General features: G+C 39.9%; 1 protein-coding gene across 3 annotated transcripts in view; it reads right to left on the minus strand.

The window, feature by feature from the left end:
• Window positions 1–22,383, minus strand: part of dachd (dachshund d) — a 148,550-nt gene that overhangs the window by 10,893 nt on the left and 115,274 nt on the right. For 2 of the 3 annotated variants that reach the window (XM_036580157.1, XM_036580003.1), the window contains exons 7-10: window positions 9,465–9,610; window positions 6,021–6,168; window positions 3,019–3,162; window positions 335–403 (exon numbers count right to left, since the gene is read on the minus strand). In XM_036580157.1, the coding sequence (XP_036436050.1) occupies window positions 335–403; window positions 3,019–3,162; window positions 6,021–6,168; window positions 9,465–9,610 (507 nt within the window). The remainder of the gene's footprint in view (window positions 1–334; window positions 404–3,018; window positions 3,163–6,020; window positions 6,169–9,464; window positions 9,611–22,383) is intronic. The other variant, XM_036580082.1, reaches the window with a different exon arrangement.

The following is a 22,383-nucleotide window of genomic DNA, read 5'->3' on the forward strand; positions in this document are numbered from 1 at the left end:
TGCATATTTCCAAAGAAAAAAAAACGGGATTAAAATATGTCATGAGTGGCTTTGTTTTTAAGACTGAGCATACAAATCTAGTACACATTTTCTTGCTGCTGGTTAGCTTACTGTACACCTCATAAAATGATCATCCACACATTTGCTAGAGAGACTGATTTTCCTTTTTTAAAACAAAGTGTTCTCTTGATGAATCCCAGTGATCTTGACCTTCCTCTTGAACTGTGAGAGCTGTGGCCCAGATGGTAAGCTGCATGCTTGAACAGCAGGCTGAAACTAAGGCTCATATAGTGGCGCTGCAGAGAGATTTATAGTCTCCTCAAAAAACATGTACCTTGTATTGTCCTTTCAGCATCTGTTCTGCCACTGCTGCGGTCAGTCTCTATCTCCTGGGTCAACGAGTCTGGTAAAATGAAAGGATAATGACAATTAAACATCCATGACATCTGCGCTTAATTAGGAAAGTTTTTTGAACATCGTTTCTCGTGATGGATGGAAGGACATACAGGCAGTGCTGCAAATGGCGTGACAAACGCTTAAACCACTGGCTAGGTGAGGGATGTCAGGAATACAAACCAGTTCTCCAGGTTTTCAACATATGTTAACCTAGATCTATACCTGCTTCTTTGGCAAAGACTTCACGAACGTGATGCTGATACTTTTTTTGATACTTCAGGAGTCTTTTATGATGCATAAATTGTGCACTCAGTCCACATGTTTCAGTTTAGGACACAGCTGCAGAGTAATGTTTTCAAGTACACGTCTCAAGTACAAGTCAAAATCAATCCTCACATGGGATTTTGACAGCAAGCACTCAATCACTTCAGAACAAACCAGATTTGGGTCAAATGTGTCAAGTGTTTATGCGCCTGAAAAAGTGCTTGTTTTGAAGAGAGAATGCTTCTAAATTCCCTCTATCATTCAATCAAGAATGCTCTCATACATTATAAGATCTAGAATGTTATACAGGATGTCCATATACAGATATCATGTGCTGCATACCAGTGGCATTTGGGCACGTTAAGATGTCATGTCTGCAAATTTGTGCTAAGGCCAGTCAGGATAAAGAAATTTAACTGATGATTAATTGGCATATAAATAATCGTGATCAATAATATAATGGTCGTTAGTTATTTAATAAAAAGACATGCTCCATTTTTTTGTAATTTTTTACTTTTTTGCATCATTTGAAAAGTCCAAGTTACCCTTTGCATGGCGGTAAAACCTCACAATGAACGGACCAATAGAAATGATCTAAAATTACTTAGAAACAATTTTGTTATATTAAGTTCTGTTACAAGTTAAGGTTTTTCCATCTAAAGTTACTATCTTGGAGACAAAAGGTTTTGTTCTGACATCAAAGATACTATTAATGTACAAAACCTTAAGTGGCCGAATTGGCTGATTAGCTCTCTTGCTGTCGATACTAAGTAGCCGTAAGAAACAGCTCACGCTCAAATAAACAAACATTGCTCAACATTGCCCTCTAAAGGCAGTGGTGTTATAGCACCAGTAAGAAGTTAGAATTTTAGTTTTCACATTGCATGTCTCAGTAAATACGTTTTCTGCTTTCTTCTGTTTATATGTATTTACCTCAACTCAACGGATGAAAACACAATTCACTTTCTGTTTGTTGTGACACAAACATATGATTGTAAAAGCTAACAACTGTGGGAAATATTTGTGGCAGCTTAAATAACTGCAATCAACTCAAATGTTTGTAATTAGGCAATTATGTAATAACAGGCCAAGCTGTGCCAAATGCACCCAAATGAATAACTGAAAAATTACAAAAATACCAAATAACACAAACATCACCTGCAACACATACTCATTGGCCACTGAATCTGGTACATCTACAATATATGTGCACTTCATAGGTTTTACAATTACTGACCGTAGCCCATCAGTTACTGCACAATTTATCAGTCCCCACTTTCTACATTAATCAATAGAAAGAAACCAATATAGGAGGTGGGAGGTGGTCCTTCATCAGCACCACACACTACCGTGCAGCTACCATGTCAGTGTCGCTGCTGTGCTGAGAAAGGTCCGCCACTAAAATAATATCTGGTTAGCGGTAGTCCTTTGGTGGTCCCTTTCCATTGATGAATGGTTAGAGGGGGGGCTGATAAACTGAGTAACAGATGGTCTACACTCAGTAATCGTAAACCCACAAAGTGCAAATATGGCAGTAATAAAATGATAAAAATGGCCAATGACTATGAGTATTTCATGTAGTGTTCCCATTATTTTGTCAACCCCCTGAGTGTCAACATTAAATAAATTGCATTTTATGTTATGGTATTTTATGTATACTCTATTACAAAATTCTCCACTTACCCCAGATGTAGCTGATCAGCTGAGACATGTTTGGTGTTCAAATTTTGCTTGGTTGGACATAAGAGGCTAATGTTGTTAACTAAGACTAGATGTTAGTAAAAATAAACAAACCTTCAGTGTGCAGCTGAATGCTGCAGTCCAGTGCGTTTAGCTACAAAGTGAAGTTTTGTTCATTTTTATAGTTCACAGTGGGTTACATTCTATCCACCACATTGACAAGTCTGTACAACTATAATGAAGACATGGATGCAGTGTTAGAAGTAAGTGGAAAACTGTGTAAAATCGATTGTCCAAGATTTTTTTCATTTGTAATTTATGTTAGTTTTTTCATGTCATTTCAAACCAATTCTTTGTGAAACCAGGTTGCCGAGTATCTCACTAACCACTGTCACACTATTCATATATCAGACGTGAGTAGTGTCTGAAAGTCAAAAAGTACAAATTGACAGTTAACAGCTTCCTACTCAAAGCAAATGTCAGACTAAACTAGGCTAATAGGCTAAACGGAACTGTGATTGTTCCTGTCACCCTTATTACACTTCATTACTGAGACTTCCAGTAACATACATTTTTCCTGCGAGCTTGAACCCAAGCGTTCATTAGAGATGAGCTGCGGTGTGATGGCTGTGGTGAACTGCCGACTGTTCGGAGTGTGGTGTGGCAACGTGGTCTCACCATTGAGGGAGCGGAGGCTCTCTGTAGGTGAAGACTGTTTGAGTGACTGCTCTGCCTGCTCTCTCCGCTTGCACTCGTACTCCAGCGCCTCCTGCAATTTCCTCTTGGCCTTCTTCTCCTTCTTCAAGCGCTTCTGAATTATTGCTGAAGACCACAAAACACACACAAAAAAAATCAGTCCCTGGTTGGAAGTCCCCGTCAACCACAGGAGCAGAACTAGAGAATGAGTGTGGAATCAGAAGCCGGCTGAGAAAGAGCGGCTTGGTATTCTGTGTGTGTCTGCCAGCTGTAATGTTCATAGAAAAGTTAAGGGGGGAGGGAGGGACTGTTCTTGTTCAATGAAAATGGACTGCGTCATTAGCGAAATAATTGAGCCAGCGATAACCTGGATTAACCTAGGTTAAAATGGCAATGAGACGAGGTTCAGTGAAACTTTCTCAAAAGAACAAAAGGGAGTAGCTGGCTGAATATAAAACAGCAGGGGGCTGGAGGGCTCCGAGCACACTTATATAGATACTTGTGAGGAACTGCCTTATTAAATTCCATTTGATTCATTATGTGCGGCGAATGCATAGAACATGAGGATTAAGTCGCACTTGGTGACACTTTTGTATACAAAGAATATAAATCATTTATATGGATATCAAATATATACTTAAAATTAAGTCTGTTAATACAGTAATAGAGAGCACAGCAGAGAGTGTAACTAGAGGCGATGTAAAGCATAGGGAAGACTTTTATTATCAGAGATGGCTTTAATTTATGAGTTCAACCGTGAACATTCATCATTTTCCCTTGAGAAATTCTGTGCTACAATTAGAAATATTTACCATATGAACCATTTCCGGCATATGTATTTATAATTACATTAATAGAAAATACAATCCTGAGCACTTCAGCATGCAAAATCAATGTGTGCTCATTTATCGACTGTAGTCTTGTGCTGTTGCATTTATTACCTCGTCACTTTTACCACTGCCATGTTTGTACTCTACATCAGAGCTTTTAATCTGCCACGTTAGATCTCTTCAGAAGCTCGATCTCTTTCAAATTGCTCCTAAAATCTTAAATTATTGAAACTACACAGGTCTGCTATTTGTTTTTGAGTACATGGTACGTTTGTATTATAACAAACTACTTTTTTCTAATTTTATGATGATTCAAAATTTGATAATGATCAACTCACAACCACTTATTCAGTGATTTAAGGGGATATAGTAGTTGAGGAATGCCAAGAAAACCATGGAACTTTGAACACTTATACTGAGGTACAGGTCTGGCAGTAATGTGGATATAGTGCTCCTGGACCAGGATGAGCTGACTGACTTAAAAAGGAGAAAGACGATGATCAAGTATGACATATGGATAAACACAGTGATAACATGTATCATTACACCTTTGTCTCCAAACATCATCAAACAATAATGTGCGTAAGGTGTTGTGAGTGATGGTATGTGCGAGTGAGTTTGGGGTGTGCAATATGGGGAAAATAACATCATGACACTTGAGGGCATCTTCACAACACAGGATATGTATTACAATATTTCTGTTTTCAGGGTTTAATACATTTGAATGTACAAGGTACACTAGCAAAAAAGTAGTGTCCTATTAAACAATGCTACATAAAACAGTCGGTATAATTAGTTATTCAGTATTTTCATTGTGCATCACTACATCCAATGAAACAGGATCAGTAATCATCTCATGGATTCTCAGCTTTGTTGGGATTCAAACTCGCAAACTCCTAATAACAGAGCCAGATTTTCGATAACTGTGCCTTTTGGGAGCCTCTGTTACTTAGTTAGTTAATTAGTTAGTTAGTCAGTTAGTTAGTTAGTTAGCTATGAATTAAGCTGTCGGCCTGTGGTCACTCAGTGGTGTAGCCTTGCCTGAAGTAGAGGCTAAACTGTGACTAGCTGTTAGCAAGTGTAGCCTAGCAAGGAAATAGTAATTGAACTAAAACACTTTACACACTACACAAGTACCCATCACCCATTACCTTTACATTCCTGGTGTACATTTACTTAAATATAATCTTGAATATTTTAATTTAGTATGTGTCAAAAGCTATGTAATTTTCTATGAATACTCATTATGGTGCAAATTTAGTATGTTAAAGTTTGAAAACCCCCCAGTCAAATTACATGTTGTGTTGATTTTCTAAGTTAAAATAAGTAGTATAAACACAACCTCTACAGAGAACACACTTCCGCACATTTTAATGAAAAATGACTGTTTATTTGCTGCAAAGGTATGGTACACTTCATATTTTATGTTTCATTTCATGTTTCAACTCTAAAAATCAACAGAAACTGTGCACTAAAAAAAGCAAAAAATGTCATATTTAAGCTTGTTTGCTGTAGAAGATGTGTTCAATTATTTCCATGTAGAAAATCAGCAACATCTGCAATTTGACAGCAGGTGTTTCAACATTTGCACACAACTGTATAAGCTTAGTTATAAAAGAGGTTTAGGTATGGCATATTATTGTGTTTTTCTATGAATTCAATGAGTTAATGTCCATTTTTAATAGTTTACTGCATAATTTCAATCAAAGTTCCTGTAAAAATGAATTATTCCAGAATTCTCTAAAATCTACAAAAGTAAAAAGGGAAAACTAAGGACATTGTTTCAAATTCAAGTTTTGACACACAGAACAGCCATTATGAAAAGAAGAAGATTTAGTATATATGTACACTTAAATGCATTTAACATGAATAGATTTCTAGTTTTATAAAAAATAAAATACCAACCATGTAGTAGATTAGTCTGACTTTGATGGTCTGTATATATTCGTTGTGCATTTTTAAGTGGGTACACACAAATCCTAGTGTTTTTAGTGACTATACAGCATATAGCTGTGTGTCCTATTGACTACTCCTCTGGTCAAGGTTCTGTACTGTTAAGGTCCATGATAAGCTCAGAAAAGTGTAATGTAATGTAGCTTATCGAGACAACAATATCATATCATCATACTGGCCACCCCTATCGTGTGTCTTTACCTCTGTTCTTCTGCTCTACAGCCAACTGCTTTTCCAGGGTCTCTCGGAGTTCCCTCTCTCTGAACAGCTCCATCTTTAGCTCAGTCTTCTCCAGTTGCACCTGCTTCTCCTGAGCACGGGCGTTATCGATGGCCACCTTCAGCAGACCCTGTTAACAACATTGGAGAAACACATCTTACATCTCACACCTACAAACACTGTACTGTAAACAACTGGTGTAAGTAAACCCTATCAACAGAGGTTAGGCAACACATACAGGTTAGCAGAGGCTATTGATTGTAGTTGGTGAAGCTTTCAGTCTAACCAGAGTACAGATATTCATTGACACCAGTCAATTTCCAGTCAAAAAAGTATGAGTTACTCTTTTTTCAGTGCAACAAAAAAGCATGAAAGAATTACATAAAAGCCTCCAACGCTAAGTATAACATCAAATCCATCAGTATTTAACATTCTTGCTCTTTACTTTGTGCATTCTACTGACATTTTGACTCTTGCATGCTTTCAATCTTAAAATCAATGAGTTACAACTGTGTCCCCCCAATAAAAGCTGTCACTGACATTAGACACTAAAGAGACACTAACATTCATACAAACAACCTAAACACATCTTTGCAGCCTTGCAAATTTCTTTCTCATGTGCATCCAAAATGGCTAGAGGAATTTCCAAACTGAAGTTAAAAAAACAAAGTTTTGAAGTTTTCATCTTTTCATAGAAGAAAAACAAATCTGAAAAAGTCCACGGGTGTTTCTGTTCATCAGTCCTCTGTGAGAAGACAACTCTAAAAGCTGTGAAAGGATGTGTAGCTGTCAAGAAACTATTACTGAGAAAAGAAAATAGACAAAAAAGAAGAAAATTTGCACTAGAACATGAAGCTTATCATCTGAGATGTGAAGTAAGGTTCTATGGCTACTTATTTGGAATCTAAATATGTAATTACGCTTACTTGGATTGTGAGAAACAGAAAATGCCACGAACATCCAAGACCGAACTTCTAAAAACTGAAAGCACAACTCCCCAAATAAACAGAAGCTGTAATGGAGGCAAAGCATGGACACAATAAATACTGAAAAAATAACTGTTGTGGTCTTTGTATAATTTTCTGTTAAATACAAGTTTTCTGCTTTCTTCCTAATGCTGAATCATGATTAACTTAAAAATAAATTAAATAAAATGAAAGGCTTGTCTCTGACTTCTGCAGCATACATTAAAGTCTGCAACATGAAACCATACACATCCACATAACCAGTTTCCTTTGTTGTAAAGTTATAGTGCAGGGTGTTGGTAGTGTCATGCAAAATACAATTTACCCAACAACACAGTTGCGTTTTTGCAGTTCTGATGGTGCTATGACCATACCAAAACAATTATTCCCCACACACGCGCAATTAAGGCAGATGCAATGGGCTATATCATACTAATTGTTCCTTCTTATGACCCCAATTTAGACTAAGTTGCTTTATCTCAATTTTCTGCTTGGATTGCTTTTGTTGATTTGTATATGAGTGCTCAATCAAAACGTTACCCTGAAATCATGATTAAAGATGACTAACTAAACTTGTGTGGCTCTGAGGAGTCCATGTGCTCGGGCTAATTATCAATGAGGCCAGCAAGAGCGGCGTGGCTCTGATGTCCCTATCACAAGAGCAATGAGCAGGCCGTCCCTGCTCCCTATACTGTACTCACATCATTAGTCGCACAGGCCATGCTAATCAACTACATTCATCTTTCTGACTCGCTTTTGTTTGCACGGCAACAACAATGGTGATCAAAAGTCCAGAGCACAATGTGCTGCGAGAAGCACAGCTGTCTAAGGAGAGGGCATGGGAGGAGGTCCATCACTGGAACAATAGCGTCAGTTAGCAGGGCTATATGTGGGGTCCATGACATTTATAATGGTGTAACCTAAGAAGCCGTGTTCAGTAATGACACACCTGATCACTTCAACAGCACAATCGCTTTGAGGTAACAGAGGCCATTCTGTGCCTGTCAGTGCAACGGCTACATATACACATTACACAAAACACAGACACTTGTCTACTTCTTAGAGAGTTCTGTGACTAAGGGACATTGATATGTTAGAGAATAGCTATCTCTACAACTATAAACTGACCTACTTTTACCCTTTTTTAAGGACCTCTTATTTACATTAGGGAAACTACTCAATCTCATAACAGGTCAAATGTGATAATCGTACCATAACGTGTGAGAGGTTATTTTGCCTCCTTCCATTAGGAATAAACCCAAATAACACACGCTTGCACTCTGCTATGATACCTAAAGTGACAGGATTAACTTCTGCGGTCTTTTGTTATGATGGCTAGCTGGTGGGAGGCCAGTATTTGATGTCCTTATGGTCTAGATCTTTGAGATCAATTAAACAAATTGAGTAGGGCTGCAACTATTAAATGTTTTCTCTCTTTATGAAGTATTCTACAAGGATAAGAAAAGACATAAAAATCCAGTATATAATGCAATTATTACAATAATATGAGAAAAGAAAACTGACGGTAGAATACAAATCACATGAAAAGCTCTGTTGGACATAACTCGATTAAATCAAATGAAAAGGGTTAAACTTAAAACATGAACAGAGAAAAAGAGAGGGCATTTTACCATTGTTTGGTTAGCTCTTTCCAGTGAGCACAGTGCTGTGCAGTAGTTAATGTCCACTAATTTGAAGGTTTCCCAGCAGTCTTTCTGTTATGGCTGTTCTGTTTACGGTTTATAGGACAAGTGAGCCAGATGGACCAGCTTTCCATACCCATATTAGATCTAAGCTTTACTAAAAAGAATTTACAATGGTGATTCACTATTGATACTGCGATTTAAACCAAGACTAGGTTTAAACCATTTCCAGGAAAATGCTGAAGGTTCTTAAGCTGCCTGAAAGGTGCCTTCTACCAATGCGCTAAACTCAGCAATACAAAATGTTGATCTAAAACCACATGCAGTCCGAATAAATCTCGTGCTGCTCTGGACAGCTTGCTAGCATGCTGTAATTTATTCTCAGAAATAAATGTAACTTGTACTAGCTAGCTAACTTGTGCAACGGTGAACTTATTTGAATTAATCCTGGCTTTCAGGCAATTCACTCCAGAATTACTACTTAGCAAACTTATAAAAGCTACACAATTGGCAGATTTGTACTGGATTAAAATTACGATTCTCCTTGGTAATCACTCACATTACAGCACCTTCCCGGGTAAAACTAATCCAGCTCAAGTGTGGCTGATTATACCGTTTTCTAATATTTATATTACCAAATGACCATCCCAGACTTTCACATTGTTTTATTGCCTTTTATTTACCCAGGAAACCTCACTGAGATTAAACGTCTGTTATACAACAGTGTTCTGTAAAACATATATCAAAGAATGAACTATAATTCAATGCTGTATCATCTGGGAAATTTGTTGGTGACCCATTGACCCACTGATGTTTACCTGAATGTTGGTCAGGAGGGTCTCTATTGATGAAAGTCCATCAGGAAACAGGAAAGGCGATGGGAATCCTGGTGGTAAAGCCTGGCCAGCCAACGACAACCTCTCATAGCTGTCTCTCGCTGTCGGAGTGCACATGGGGGCTTCTTCTGGTGGCAAAGAAAGAGACATACACACTCAGCACAACTGCATCCAACAAACAGATTACACATCAATTGCAACACGGTAGCATGGAATAAATCATTATTTTTTCCAGGATTGGTGTTTATACACAGATTTTGTTTGTGTGGAAATCACATTAACATCTATACAAGCATGCCCGATCAGCTGGAAATGATTGATAGCCCATTCTGTCACTGTCATGTGAATAAACCCTGTTATTGATGCTACTGTACTGCGAGGCTGTTTGCAATGCTCGACAGCTTCTAATCACATGAACGGAATGAAATTCCTGAGTAGTGCGCTATAAGCGGGTCTTTTATAGCACTGTTATGCATGTGGTCATTTGTTTGCTGTATTGTCGAGGGCATGGACGTGCTAGGAGTTCTCTGCCCAGTCCATATGGCCCTCTGCCTTTCTGATATGAAGAGGCCACACTCAATCAGATGCATATGGCAGGCCTCGATTATCAAGGGCCTTGGCTCCTCGACAAAGACCATATGGCACAAGGTGGTGAACTTTCATTTACTGCCTTTTGACACCAGTGCATTTCCTCTGGGCACTCTGGGCACTGCCAGTTAGGACAAATGGATTTAATCCCATGAAAGAGGCTGCAGATAAAAATCAATATGACTAAGGCAGAAGTTATCAGACTGGAATCAAGGGCAACTTAAAATAGGCTTTAACAGAGGAGGTAAACATTTGCAATGGTCCCTCTCTAGGCATCCCAATGGGTGGCATGGACACTGGTGGTTGCAAAGTGCCGACTAAAAAAAGTGGCCACTAATGCCCATTGGAAAACTTTCTGACAGATGAACACAAACATGGATTAGCACTTATAAAAGCAGCAGCAGAATCTGTTGGGGCTGATGTTGGGCTAGAACAGCTAAACATGATAGCAAAAATAAAAATGGCCAAGGCATGCAATTTCAATAATATGATCTGGAACAGGACTATAAAAAACCCCTTGCTGATTGGCTTTGTTAAAGATCTAATCCATACTAACCTAACAGACTGAACTAAACAAGCCCAGCTGGACATACTGCATCAGTATCACTTAAAGACAAGCGGGCAGTTAATTACAATGACGCCCCAGGCTTTTTTAAAACAAAAAAACAGAGCTTAATGCAGTAACTGCACCAAGAATTTGGTTTTAGGCGGGCACAACTAATTCATGGGTGGGCCAAATATTACTCCAATGGACTGAGGTATACAGACAACAAAACTGAAGTATAAACCATGACTGAGGTGTTTACTAAACTCTTATCTTGTTGTTTGCATGCAGGAGCAAGAATGACCAGCATATCTTTAACTTGGTGGTAATTTCTAGAGTTTATGCCTTGAACGTGCAGGATGATTATTATACCATGTTCAGAGTTGGATAACTGTTTGTAGTTACTGTTTATCTAATGCTATATGGTGTGTTTCGGGTGCTTAAGATAAGCCGTGTTCATATGCTTGCTGTCCTTAAGTCATAATGTAATGGTCCTCCTCACATTTATGTCCTACATGCTAACGGTATCAGTGCTAACAGAGGACTTTAAACTTATCATTTTTGTTCAAGCATTATGGAGCTAAAAACTAGCTGAGTACTGGACTGAGTAGAACTTACCAAATGTCTCACAGTCAGAGTTATTTGGGTAAACCAGGATTTTGATTGGCTGATGTCAAAACGGAATTCCATATGTAACATTTAACAAATATGTTTACATTTTTCTTAATTTGTTTGTTATTTATTTTAAACAGTTCAATGCTGAAAGTAAATCTGAGCAGTAATTTTGGGTGGGCCAATGATAAAAGTGGGTGTGCCTAAGCCCAATGGGCCCATTCATGGTGCTGTTACTGGTTTAAGTTAGTATGTAATGGATTATAATGATCTAAAACACTCAGAATTTCATTTGATACGTCTTGATTCGATGCATTTTTCGATATAGCAAATGTGCTACAGACTGGTTGTGCCTTACATTACATACTTAATAGTGTCCTGATCCTATGCTCTAGCTCAAATTAATATATTAGCTCCAAGCTTACAGACTAACCACAAACAAACAAGCAAGTTACAAGAAAATTTGATACATTAAATCCAGAGTGTGCAAACGTTGTTAAGGTTTCAAGACATACAGTCCACATATGGAAACTAAGTCGCAAAAAACGTAAAACCAAAACCAACACATTCACATATAGCCACCCACATTTTAGCCTACAGCAGTTTAGCCCTGCCCATTCATGTTGAAGTTATAAGGAGTGTTTCTAAGACACAGAATGCCTGTTTTTGGTACATAAATCCACATAAATGTCAAAAGTTGGCCTTGAATACAAGGATAACATAGGATATAGGCCTTAAAGCTTAAATGCTTTTTTGCACTAAGATCAGCATATCAAATGTTTTAACTCAAAGCACAAAAGTGCCCACACATTAATCCTAATCGACAAGGCCACTTCATAGAGCACACATCTCTTGTGGTAGAATTGCAGAAAAGATCCATCAGGCCTCTTTAGGCACCATTGCGGGTGGAAGGCAGCATCTGAAAGGGCATAAATCTGAGTGTGGACGCTGAGCAGATGTCCTGTGTGTGTGAAATGTAAAGCAGAGATGGAAGTGAGGCTGCGCTTCCTCCAAGGAGTTGCCGCGGCCTGTCAGAACCTGATGACATCATCCGCCATTCATCACGTCCACGAGGGCAGACCTCTGCCATCTGCTGCGCATGCCATCATAACTCTACATCTCTCTATCTCTCTCTTTGTCTCTCTCTCTTTTACACACACACACACAGCAGCCATCATAACTCAACATCCATTTACACACACACACACACACCACTATCACCACCACAATAACCACACAACAATTTCCATCTCCACACTGCTGCCATTCACAGCCAAGGGATTCTCCAGGCAGGCTTCAACACAGAACAAACACAACACTAACGCTAAAGCTGCTTCCAATCATACTGGCACAAAATCTATCTTGTTTATCAAATTTATTTATTAATTCTGGGACGGAAAAAAACGACCAGTTTGAAGTTATCCGATCTGGCACTCAAATCCACAGCCGGCCTCTCATACAGAATTAATACGTGTTTGCATGGCCCTCTAAATCATGCGCAAACACGGCAAGACTGGAGGAGCCCCACTACTCCCATCAATATTCACTAATGCCAGCCAAGGCTTGGTAACAGCTGGTCTTACATTAATTAGTTTAAAGTATTTATTTCATCCATCTCCAGAGCAGATTGAGGAAAAACATTAGAGATTATTTCAAGCATCTGCAAATGCCCTGGAAACATCAAGCGAACCAACAGTTGAAGCTCAGCCGCCAGTATTAGGGCTCCATAATTTAGAATTCTTGGAAGAGGGGGAGGCTAAGAGGAGTGCTGTGGGTCCACAGAGGAGCCTCCCAGCAGCCTCTCCCTGAATTTCAGCAGCACTTCCCCTCCAGTTCATTACCGACAATGGATGGCTGCCTAATGGATAAACATTTGCTGCTAATCTAATTTCATAAATAAAAAATCAAAAATCCACTTTTCCAGAGGTTATTACTGCTGCTCGATGGCTCGTTTTTTTGGGAGCAGATAACGGACTGAGTGTATTGGGGGGGGAATAAATACCATATGATTATAAAATCAGAAAATAGTTTGAGAGGACATTTGCTGCCTCGATGTGTTCCACTGCATCGGTACTGCAAACTGCCAAATCGTGAGACTTCTGCGGACGAGAAACAATGGGGGAGATTTGGATGTCGGAGGCTTTGCAGTTGGTTCGCAGCCATGGTTGTCCCATATTTCATCTTGGCATTAATCATACATCATTGCTTTAACCAACTTCTGCTCGGGACCCAGCGAGGGGCTCGCCGCATACACAATGCTGGATCACAGGGCGGTTCACAGCACTTCGTTACTGGGAAACAATCTGTCGCACATTACAAAGCGAACAGCACATTTCCTCTCAAATTACCAATTCAGCTCTTAAAACAACATCTTAAAAACCTGGACGCCACCAAATAACCAGGGCTGCATATTACCGCTAATACACTCAGCAAGCACGTCTCTCCTCTCCAATGCTATATTCACATTAGCTACTCTTGAGTGGTGGTGTTTTTTTTTTTTTGACAATTCTCTTAATTTGCTCCCTGTTCTGTGCACTCCAGTTTTGGCCTGCATTCGGCTGTTTATTTCCCACTGTTGGTCCAGAATCATTGACTTGGACTTAATTACAGTGGCAGACGCCAGCATGATGGAGAGACTGGAGGAGAGTGCTGCGTTTTCCAGGTGATATTTCTCCGCCGGGGCTGCCAGCAGCAGCTGTGACAGGTCCGAGTGTGGCTCTACCCAGCGAGAGAGAAAAAAAAAAAAACCTTATGAAATCCTTTCGGGTCAGCCGTGTCACAAATAACATTTCATGCACAACTGTTTTGCAGGATAATAGGAACCACAAATAAAAACGAGACGCTGTAAATACAATGCATTCTGAATGAAATGCCATAATTTAAAATGACACGCACACACACGCACTCGAGTACAGATGCACACACACATGCACACACGTACACACTCACTCCCTCCCTCCCGTGGCAGCAGTAGGAGTCCTTGACAGTATGCTTGCAGTGATAAATCACCTTTCCAGTTAATTTTCTCAGTCCTTATGTGTTGTGCTGCTAAAACAGGGGCTTAGGAATTGACTTGACAAACTATGAATGCAAGAAAAAAAAATATCACTCGGAGGGATCTAGGCTTATCTCCAATTTACATGTTATTAGATTTGTATTGTGAGGAGCACTTGGACTTGGCCATGGCAAGGAGAGCGAGAGAGTGAGAGAGAGATGCATGCGATAACAGAAGACAGAATACATCTCAAACCCCTCTTGACACCCTTTGATATCTTTGATGGAAAGTCACAACAAGGAGAGCAGAAACGGCGCCGCTAATTTTGGAATATGATAGACAAGGCACCGGGTGATAAATCGAGGGAAAACCTGGGGAAATTTAGCAACATTCTCTCAATAAATAGCTTTAATTGACCTTGGGAGCTGAAAATCCGCCATATGTTTGGAGTAGCGCTGTTTGAATTGAGGTCCCAGTAGACCTTTCAGCTGATTCCTCCTATGAACGCACTGAACCGGAGGAGAGGAAGAGAGAGAGAGTGAGAAAGAGAGAGGCAGGGAGAGGGAAGGATGGAGAGAGAGAGAAAAGTAAGTGAGCTGGAAGAGAGAACGACAGAGGTTTGGAGAGAGAGAGAGAGAGAGAGAGAGAGAGAGAGAGAGAGAGAGAGAGAGTGAGAGAGGCAGCATTCGGCTGGCCGGGCCCAGTCACTGTGATATATTGACAGGTGAAGTCTGTGTCCTTGCAAACCTGTGTTCCTCCCAGCAGGAGAACAGAATGCTAAAACCTGGAGGATGTCAGTTCCCTCTCGGCAAAGGCGGCCGTCGCTTTCAGCAGACAATTACATTTTATTTGACCTGCCAATGGGGCTGAAGAAGTTGCCTCCTTCCAGGGGAGTGGTTATGACCTTTCAGTCTCATAAATGGAGACAACCCTGCGCAACACAGGAACTAATCTCCAGAACTGTCTCGGCCCTCGCTTCTGCATTGCATTCACTGCTTTTACAGCAATGTGTTCTTATTCAGCTGAGTTAAAGCTTTGCTATTTAATTATCTGCATTTTTAGCGATTGCTCTTCAATATAGTTTTTTATGATTAAACTAGAAATGTTAATGATTAATCAATTAACCATTGCCGAGACATATACCTAGGTTACCTGATGGTTTCAGGTAATGATTGTATTTAATTTCTGACAAACAATTGATATTTGAAAAGGCAGGTTTTTCATTCCACTTGAGGACTGTTTTCGAATTGTAAGCGTGAGGGCATAAGTGTACGACTTGTTCCAAGAAAATGGAGTCGCCTCCGACTCTTGACTCCTCGGCTCAATTTAATTTTAACCGATAGTGCCAGAGAGACTGATAAAGGGATACGGCAGAGATTAAACCATCCAAAATGTGGTTTACAGCACTATCACAACTAGGAATTTTAGCCACATGACACAGTGCTAAGGTAGCTAAGGTTTTATATAAAGCATTGTTTTTATGGGTTGTGTCTATGGTTTTAAGTTTAATCACAGACTAATAACAGTCCATTATCAGCATCCCCAGTTTAAACGATGCAAAGGAAACTAAAGACAAGAGAATAATTTTCATCTTGTAAGCAGGCTTATTTGTACATGTGTACATGTTGAGAAAGTGCATGCAGTGACCCATACTGAGCAAATTCCTTCAGAATGACTTCAAGGGGCATATGTTGTGCATATGGCTGAGCAGAGACACTTTGGTAGGGTAACTGGGGTGGGGGTAAAAGTCAATACAACAATATTTTGAGTGAAACAATAGTCTTGCCACAGGGAGACCATATAATTAATATATTATTCATTTTAATTTCTTGATCTCCCTCAAGATTTAATCTTTTCAAACTGACACTTTTCAAATATGAGGCAATCTGGATAATATTAGTAGAACTTTATTGTTCATGTTATACAGTTTCCTCAGTCATTTTAGAACCATCAGCTCTGTTTATCTGACATTTCAACATTTTTTAAAACGTTTATTTTTAACTTTCCTTTTTTTCCTTTTTGAGTCCTATGATGTTGTAGTGTACCAGCATCATAATGGAATCATTTTTTGCATGTACCCTTAACAAAACTGGTTTTATATTAGTGTAAAACATGATTCCCAAATTTAAATGGTCATTCTAAGATTTTTTGAACTGTAGTTTTAAATGTGGGGAGGAACTTTTTTTTTGGACTGTTACTTTACTTCACAGTTCTGAATGTCAGGATTTACTTCACAGCTCTGATTAGCTTCAAAACAATGAGTGAGATAATAATAATAATAATTATAATAATAATAATAATAATAATAATAATGTCATTATAACACTGTATTGTCTAGTGATAATATTAAAGCTTCTAGTGATGCCAACCCCTAAGGGTAACTCGTCACAGGTATAGACCCCCACTCCACCCGCCCTGCTTCACTCTTTTCCGCTCTTTAATTCCGAGATGAAAATTAGCCATTACTATATTCCTGCTGAGAGTCAAAGTCAAGTGCTGGAGTCAGTCGGGCCTGGATTAACAGGTACCATTTGGCTTGGAGAGCTTTATCTCAGAGAAATGTGCAGCCTGTGTTTCTTTCTTTTCTCCCTCACCCCCCTCATTTCTCTCTCTTGCTCTCTCCCTCTCTCTCTGACTCCCCTAATGTTCTCTACACTTACAGATTAAATCGCTTGCTGCACAAACCCATTTGAGAGCAGAGGGAAGGTGAGGGCGATAATCAGCACAGCCACTGGGCCGTGTTTCCCTAAATGCGCTCCCAAACATTACTGTGCACGGGCATAAAATTAGCGCCGGGACCTTAAAACGCTGACATTTCGCATGACTTTTTGGAAAGTGACACCCTCATATTTTCATGTAGGATATCATTAAATTTCAGCTGCCCCGTGGCCGAGCCGTGCCATTAATAACCAATTCCGTGTGTCACTCTGCTCCCCTCTTTTCTGAAATAATGAGTCCTTTGCTTTGCCTTAATAAACTGAAACGTATTCTCAAGGCCATGCTGAAGATAGCGACACAGGTGGGCGAAAGGAGGAGGAAATATTCATAAATCCTTAACTGTCATGCGCGGTCAGGGACGAAAACAAAAAAAGGCAGCCATTAGGCCATACATTTTCATGTGTAATCTAAAGGAGAATCTGAAAGGGTGACTGCTCTCTGGTCAGGGTAAAAGCAGCCACGTGGCCTGAACGCTCATGATAAGACATACATAAACATGCTAACGTTATGATGTGCATTTACAAGCGTAAAAGGGAGACACAGCGCCAACAACCACAACATTCTACATATCTACCAATCACAGCCATATCAGCCTCGCTATCTTCTAAATGCATCTGGACTGTACGCTCTTGCCAAAAGAGATGGCATGGTCTCTGACGCACATCCGAGCCGAAGAAGATATCTCCTCTTTTTATACGGCCCATGTCATATTTATTGCATAAAGGTCAGAGTGTTCATTTGTTCAAAGTCAGCGTTTTTTCTTTTTTTTTTCTCCTCCGTGCTCCTCCATGTAATAAATGCAGAGGGGATGTCATTACCGGACCGCTGAGGATTAAAGGCTTGACTGCCTGTGATGACTGCATAAAAAAAGAAGAAGAAAAAAAAAACTCCCCATCCTCTACTTTTGTTTCTATGTGAGTGCACACCTTGAAACAAAGTCCTCCATGAAAGGCCCACTCACTACACAATCACAGCCATGATTCTGTAAACAGATACCCCATCAACGGCAGCTAGAGGGCCTGCTAGAGAGGGTTGTGTAACCTGATTAAAAAGGTAAAGGAGGTTGGATAACTAGTGCCCTCAAAAGCTTGAATTAATTGGCTTCCAACATTTGAAAAGCAAACGTATTCAAGATTTGTAGATTGCAAAAAAGCAGTACATTTTAACGAAATCGGGAAGCGTCTTGATGAAAGCTGTAAAAGATATGAATTATGGCTCTGTGACTCACAGAAGAATTCAAGTCCAAGAGGAGGACCAAGAACGCTGAGAGGGATATTACGAGCACACATTACGGCCCTGGTCAGTAGTGGCTGCAGGTTTGTGGGTCAGTTTTTGAACAACACTACAAGACTGCAGTCACTAATAAACACAATGCAATTACCATTGGTAATAATGATACCTAATCATCGTTGTGATAAAGTGTATGCTTTTATATGTCATGGCACAGTAGATTCTGTAGATTTCTGAGTTTATCATGGTTGGTTGGCTATAGTGTTGGGACGGCTGCATCTATCATGATGCCTTTCGAGTTGAACAACAGAAATGTCAGAAAATATTCCGTCCATGGCTATAAGACACACACACAAAAAAGTATGTGTCTCGTCATCTGTGTTTTCTTTAAATGTGTAGACCATGTTTTATAACACTCCTGATCTGTTGTCTGGCTTCAGAAAATTTATTTTTGATTGGTCATGTGTGCTAAAAAGATAAAACCGTGCTACAGCATGAAACATCTTTCCTTGTGAAACATGGATGTTGACTTCACTGATGAATGCTGTGGATCTATCAAAGTTGTTAAAAACTAGTAGAAAATGTCATAAAGTAAGCTTTTATTTTAACGAGAAACGACATACACGCAGTAAAACTGCAATTTTACCAAACCATCAAAGTTACAACAAAGTTTCTTTCAAGAAACACAGCGTCTTTATTTTATCTAGTTTAAACAGGCTTCTCGGTGGCATTAACACATTACTTGAAGTGCTGAAACTGGTTATTGGTAAAAGGTGCCGCGATGCATATCTCAACTCAGTGTCTCCTTAGGTTAATAGCACCCTCTCAAGCAATAGTGGTGGCACCTTTCTTCTATCCTTTTAGTTGTAAGGAGCTCTTGCTTGCCTGCCACTATTGTCCAATCGTCAATCAGGGATGGCTAGAGGGCATTAGTGGACAATGCATACAATCTCACAAATCTATATCATGAGATATGGTTAGTATTCCTGCAACACTGAACAACTGCATGCACCATAAAATCAGATGCAGATGAAGATGTAGACACAATTATAGAGAGTAAATTGGTAGGAAGACCCTCATTCTCCCCAGTCACTCAGAGGGAAGCTAGCCAACACTGGCGTCTGTTAGCTGACGAACAAATTGGGAATAAGTGCTCTCCTCCAAGTCCATTGAGCTATGCAATAATGTTAGCATTTTAGTGGAGGAAGCACATGCTAGCCTTCCTGCTAGGTAACACTGTGAGGGAGACCTAGCAAGCAGGTTGAATTGGCTATGACTAAATTGGGGGAACTGGGAGAAAACTTGGAAAAAAGAAAAAAGCTGATTGGATCTCAGCTCATTATGGCATAATCTTATGTTATTAATTTAATTTGGCCAACTTTTTTTTTTCTTCCTCATGTCAGTTCATTAAATTTGTTTTGCAAATCACTTTTTAAATATAGCCAATATTCCACTAAATATTATTAATTCTGAAAAATATCTGTAAGTATTGTGAAGTTATATTTCTGCCATATCGTCAAGTCTTATTTATCATCTATTGCTACTACTGCTAATCTCGGGGCCATTAAAGGAGCAATCAGCGTTGACTGGCTCCACAAAAACCGATCCTTATTAGGAAACTGTCAGATATCTTTACGCTAGTTCTACCTGCCATGGTTCCTTACCTGCCTGCTGTTGATTTACTGCGCTGCAACAGCACCTCTTAACAAAGTCACACCCTTATACTGAATTTTAAATTATTTTTTAATATGCTTTTTAAATGTACATATTTTAAAACATTTAGTTTTTCTCCAGTTGTGTTGTGCTAGCAACCAATAAATTAGTAACTCAACCTGCTCCTTTCAAGAAGCTCGTTCAGCGTTTACACAATAGCAAACATCTTCGAGTGCCAATGCCATCTGTACTTTACACACAATGATATGCATTAGAAATTCAAACAGGAGGGGAAAAAATCCACCCCAATCATAATACTTTGATAGAACAAGTATTCACACATTGAACAATGGCGGAGAGGATGCAGTCAGATCACAGAGGCGCGTGCTCGGCTGAAGACGAGCGGACATATTAATGTCATCGCACTGCGCTGCAATCCTACTGGGAATGAGGATGCTGTTGTGTTCCAGCGACAGTCGAGTCTGGCGCTAATCCAGGCTCGATGTACTGAGCGGCTTGTGAAAGGAAAGATGAAAGACAAAAAAGAAATGGCAATGTAAACTTTTTAAAAAGCGGGGCTTAGGAGGCCCGGGTCCGACTCCCTCTCGCTCGCTCTCTCTCTCCGGCACGAGCGCTCTCGCGCAAATGGATGCAAATCCATTTGCGCCTGGTTCACAGTTATAAAAATACTTAGGGGTTTTTTAGAACGGGCGATGTGTTAAACGTGTGGAAATCTGGTTTGATAACATTATTCATAACACTGGCTTTGCGCTGCTTGAATTAATAACACTCCATTTACAGATGGAAGAAAGCTGGCATGGTATTTCCAGTTAAAGAGATTAATTTTTAAACACCTAATTGACAGGCCGGGGTTGGGGCGGGATAAGCAACAGCTTCTCCGGGGCTTCTGCTGCTGCAAAGTCAAGGTGACTGGAATACTTAGGCAGGCTTTCAAACATGCGAGCAAAGAGAGCAGAGAATTAGTCTTCCAGCAGTTTTCCTCCACCCCCTATTCTCTTTTATTAGGACTGATTTACTTCACAGTGAAAGGATATAAAAGCCTTAAGTATCCGACTATAATTACAGTAGAGTGAAAATTTAAAGGTTTGACTCACCATGTCCGCAAGTCAGCTACAACTCAGCAGCACGATAAGAAAGCTCTATTAGTGTGAGTGCCCGGCAGTGCTACACTTTAATAGGGCTTCAGATGGCGGTACAAAGAGGGAGCCGTGTTCGCAAAGTCTGTAAACAAGACTTTCCGTTGTGGATATTTACAATTGTTTATCTCGATAAAACGCTATCTTGGCATGGTGGCAAAATCTTGTAATATTTGTTTACGTAAAGGAAACACTGGAGTCGGACTAAGCAGGTTATTGTAGGCCTCCTTGAGCTAAAGAAATGGGGGGGGAAAAAAGAGAAAGAGAAACAGATACAAAGTCAGGGTCAACCTCGCCTTCTTGTGACACTTGCTACGCTGTGTGTTATTTTGAATCACAAATTAGCTGCACTGCAAACGGGGCTCGCTAATTGTTACATTTCATCTGTCCAAGGGCAAGCAGGTAAATTTGTTCACAGCAGTGCGCATATGCTTATGGGCAGAGGCATTGCTATGTACTGAGAATTCACAAAGAGGACGTGCCTGTGCTACATATAGAATAAAAAAAAAGAACACATTGTAATTCAACCTTCTGCTAACAAAAAAAGCCTTCAGACATTTGCTAATAAGAGGCATAAAATGTATGATGCACATCTAAGAGTCTAAGAGTAAAGAAGCACCACGCACATGAAAAGCTCTAACATTCAGGCTGGAAAGGGCAACCATCATAGCATCAGTGTCTCTGCAACACATTTGTTCTCTTGAAATGAAGGGTAACGTGAAGCAGCCCGGCACATTGTGATGGACAAGGAGATTTCACCTTCGCCAGTGAATGATAATACATTATTAAATTTGCCTCTCCGCTCACTAGATACACTTAGCTGACCACAGCATATTTATCTCCCTATCTAAGCCTTACATCTTGGCAGGAGAAAGCATTCTGTCACTTTTGAGGCATTTCAAAGATTAAAAAGAGCCTTTTTCTTTTCAACATTCCTAAAAGAGCTGCCTCTTTTGGTGAAATGTGATTAGCAGTCGGCGGTGTCATGCAGTGGAACATTCCAGAAGGAGAACAAATATCCAAATGAACTGCAGGGTCCTGGGGGGATTTCCCCAGCCTGCATCATCAGCAGTATTCGTTACAGCGCTCGCAAATTTGATTGATCCTCTATTGAATTATTTTTTGCACCCTTTCATTTGGACAGGACACACTGACAAGTTGTTTGATCATAAACCTCCACTGTCTGCCAAGTCACATTTCGCCTCCTTATGGCTAATGATCCAGCCTTTTGTCTTAGAAAAAGTCAGCGGAGTCAGCACAAGCCTCCGTCCGCTGCTTTTTTGAAGCCAGAACGGCAAGGACACTAAAAAGGCGAAAGAAAAAACATGCTTTGAATGCAGCTGTGTCTGATGAGTAGAGGGGAGACAAGTGTACGGTGATTGACTGATACGCACTCGCTCAATG

Source organism: Colossoma macropomum, unplaced genomic scaffold (assembly GCF_904425465.1).
Source record: "Colossoma macropomum unplaced genomic scaffold, Colossoma_macropomum, whole genome shotgun sequence".
Lineage (NCBI taxonomy): Eukaryota > Metazoa > Chordata > Actinopteri > Characiformes > Serrasalmidae > Colossoma > Colossoma macropomum.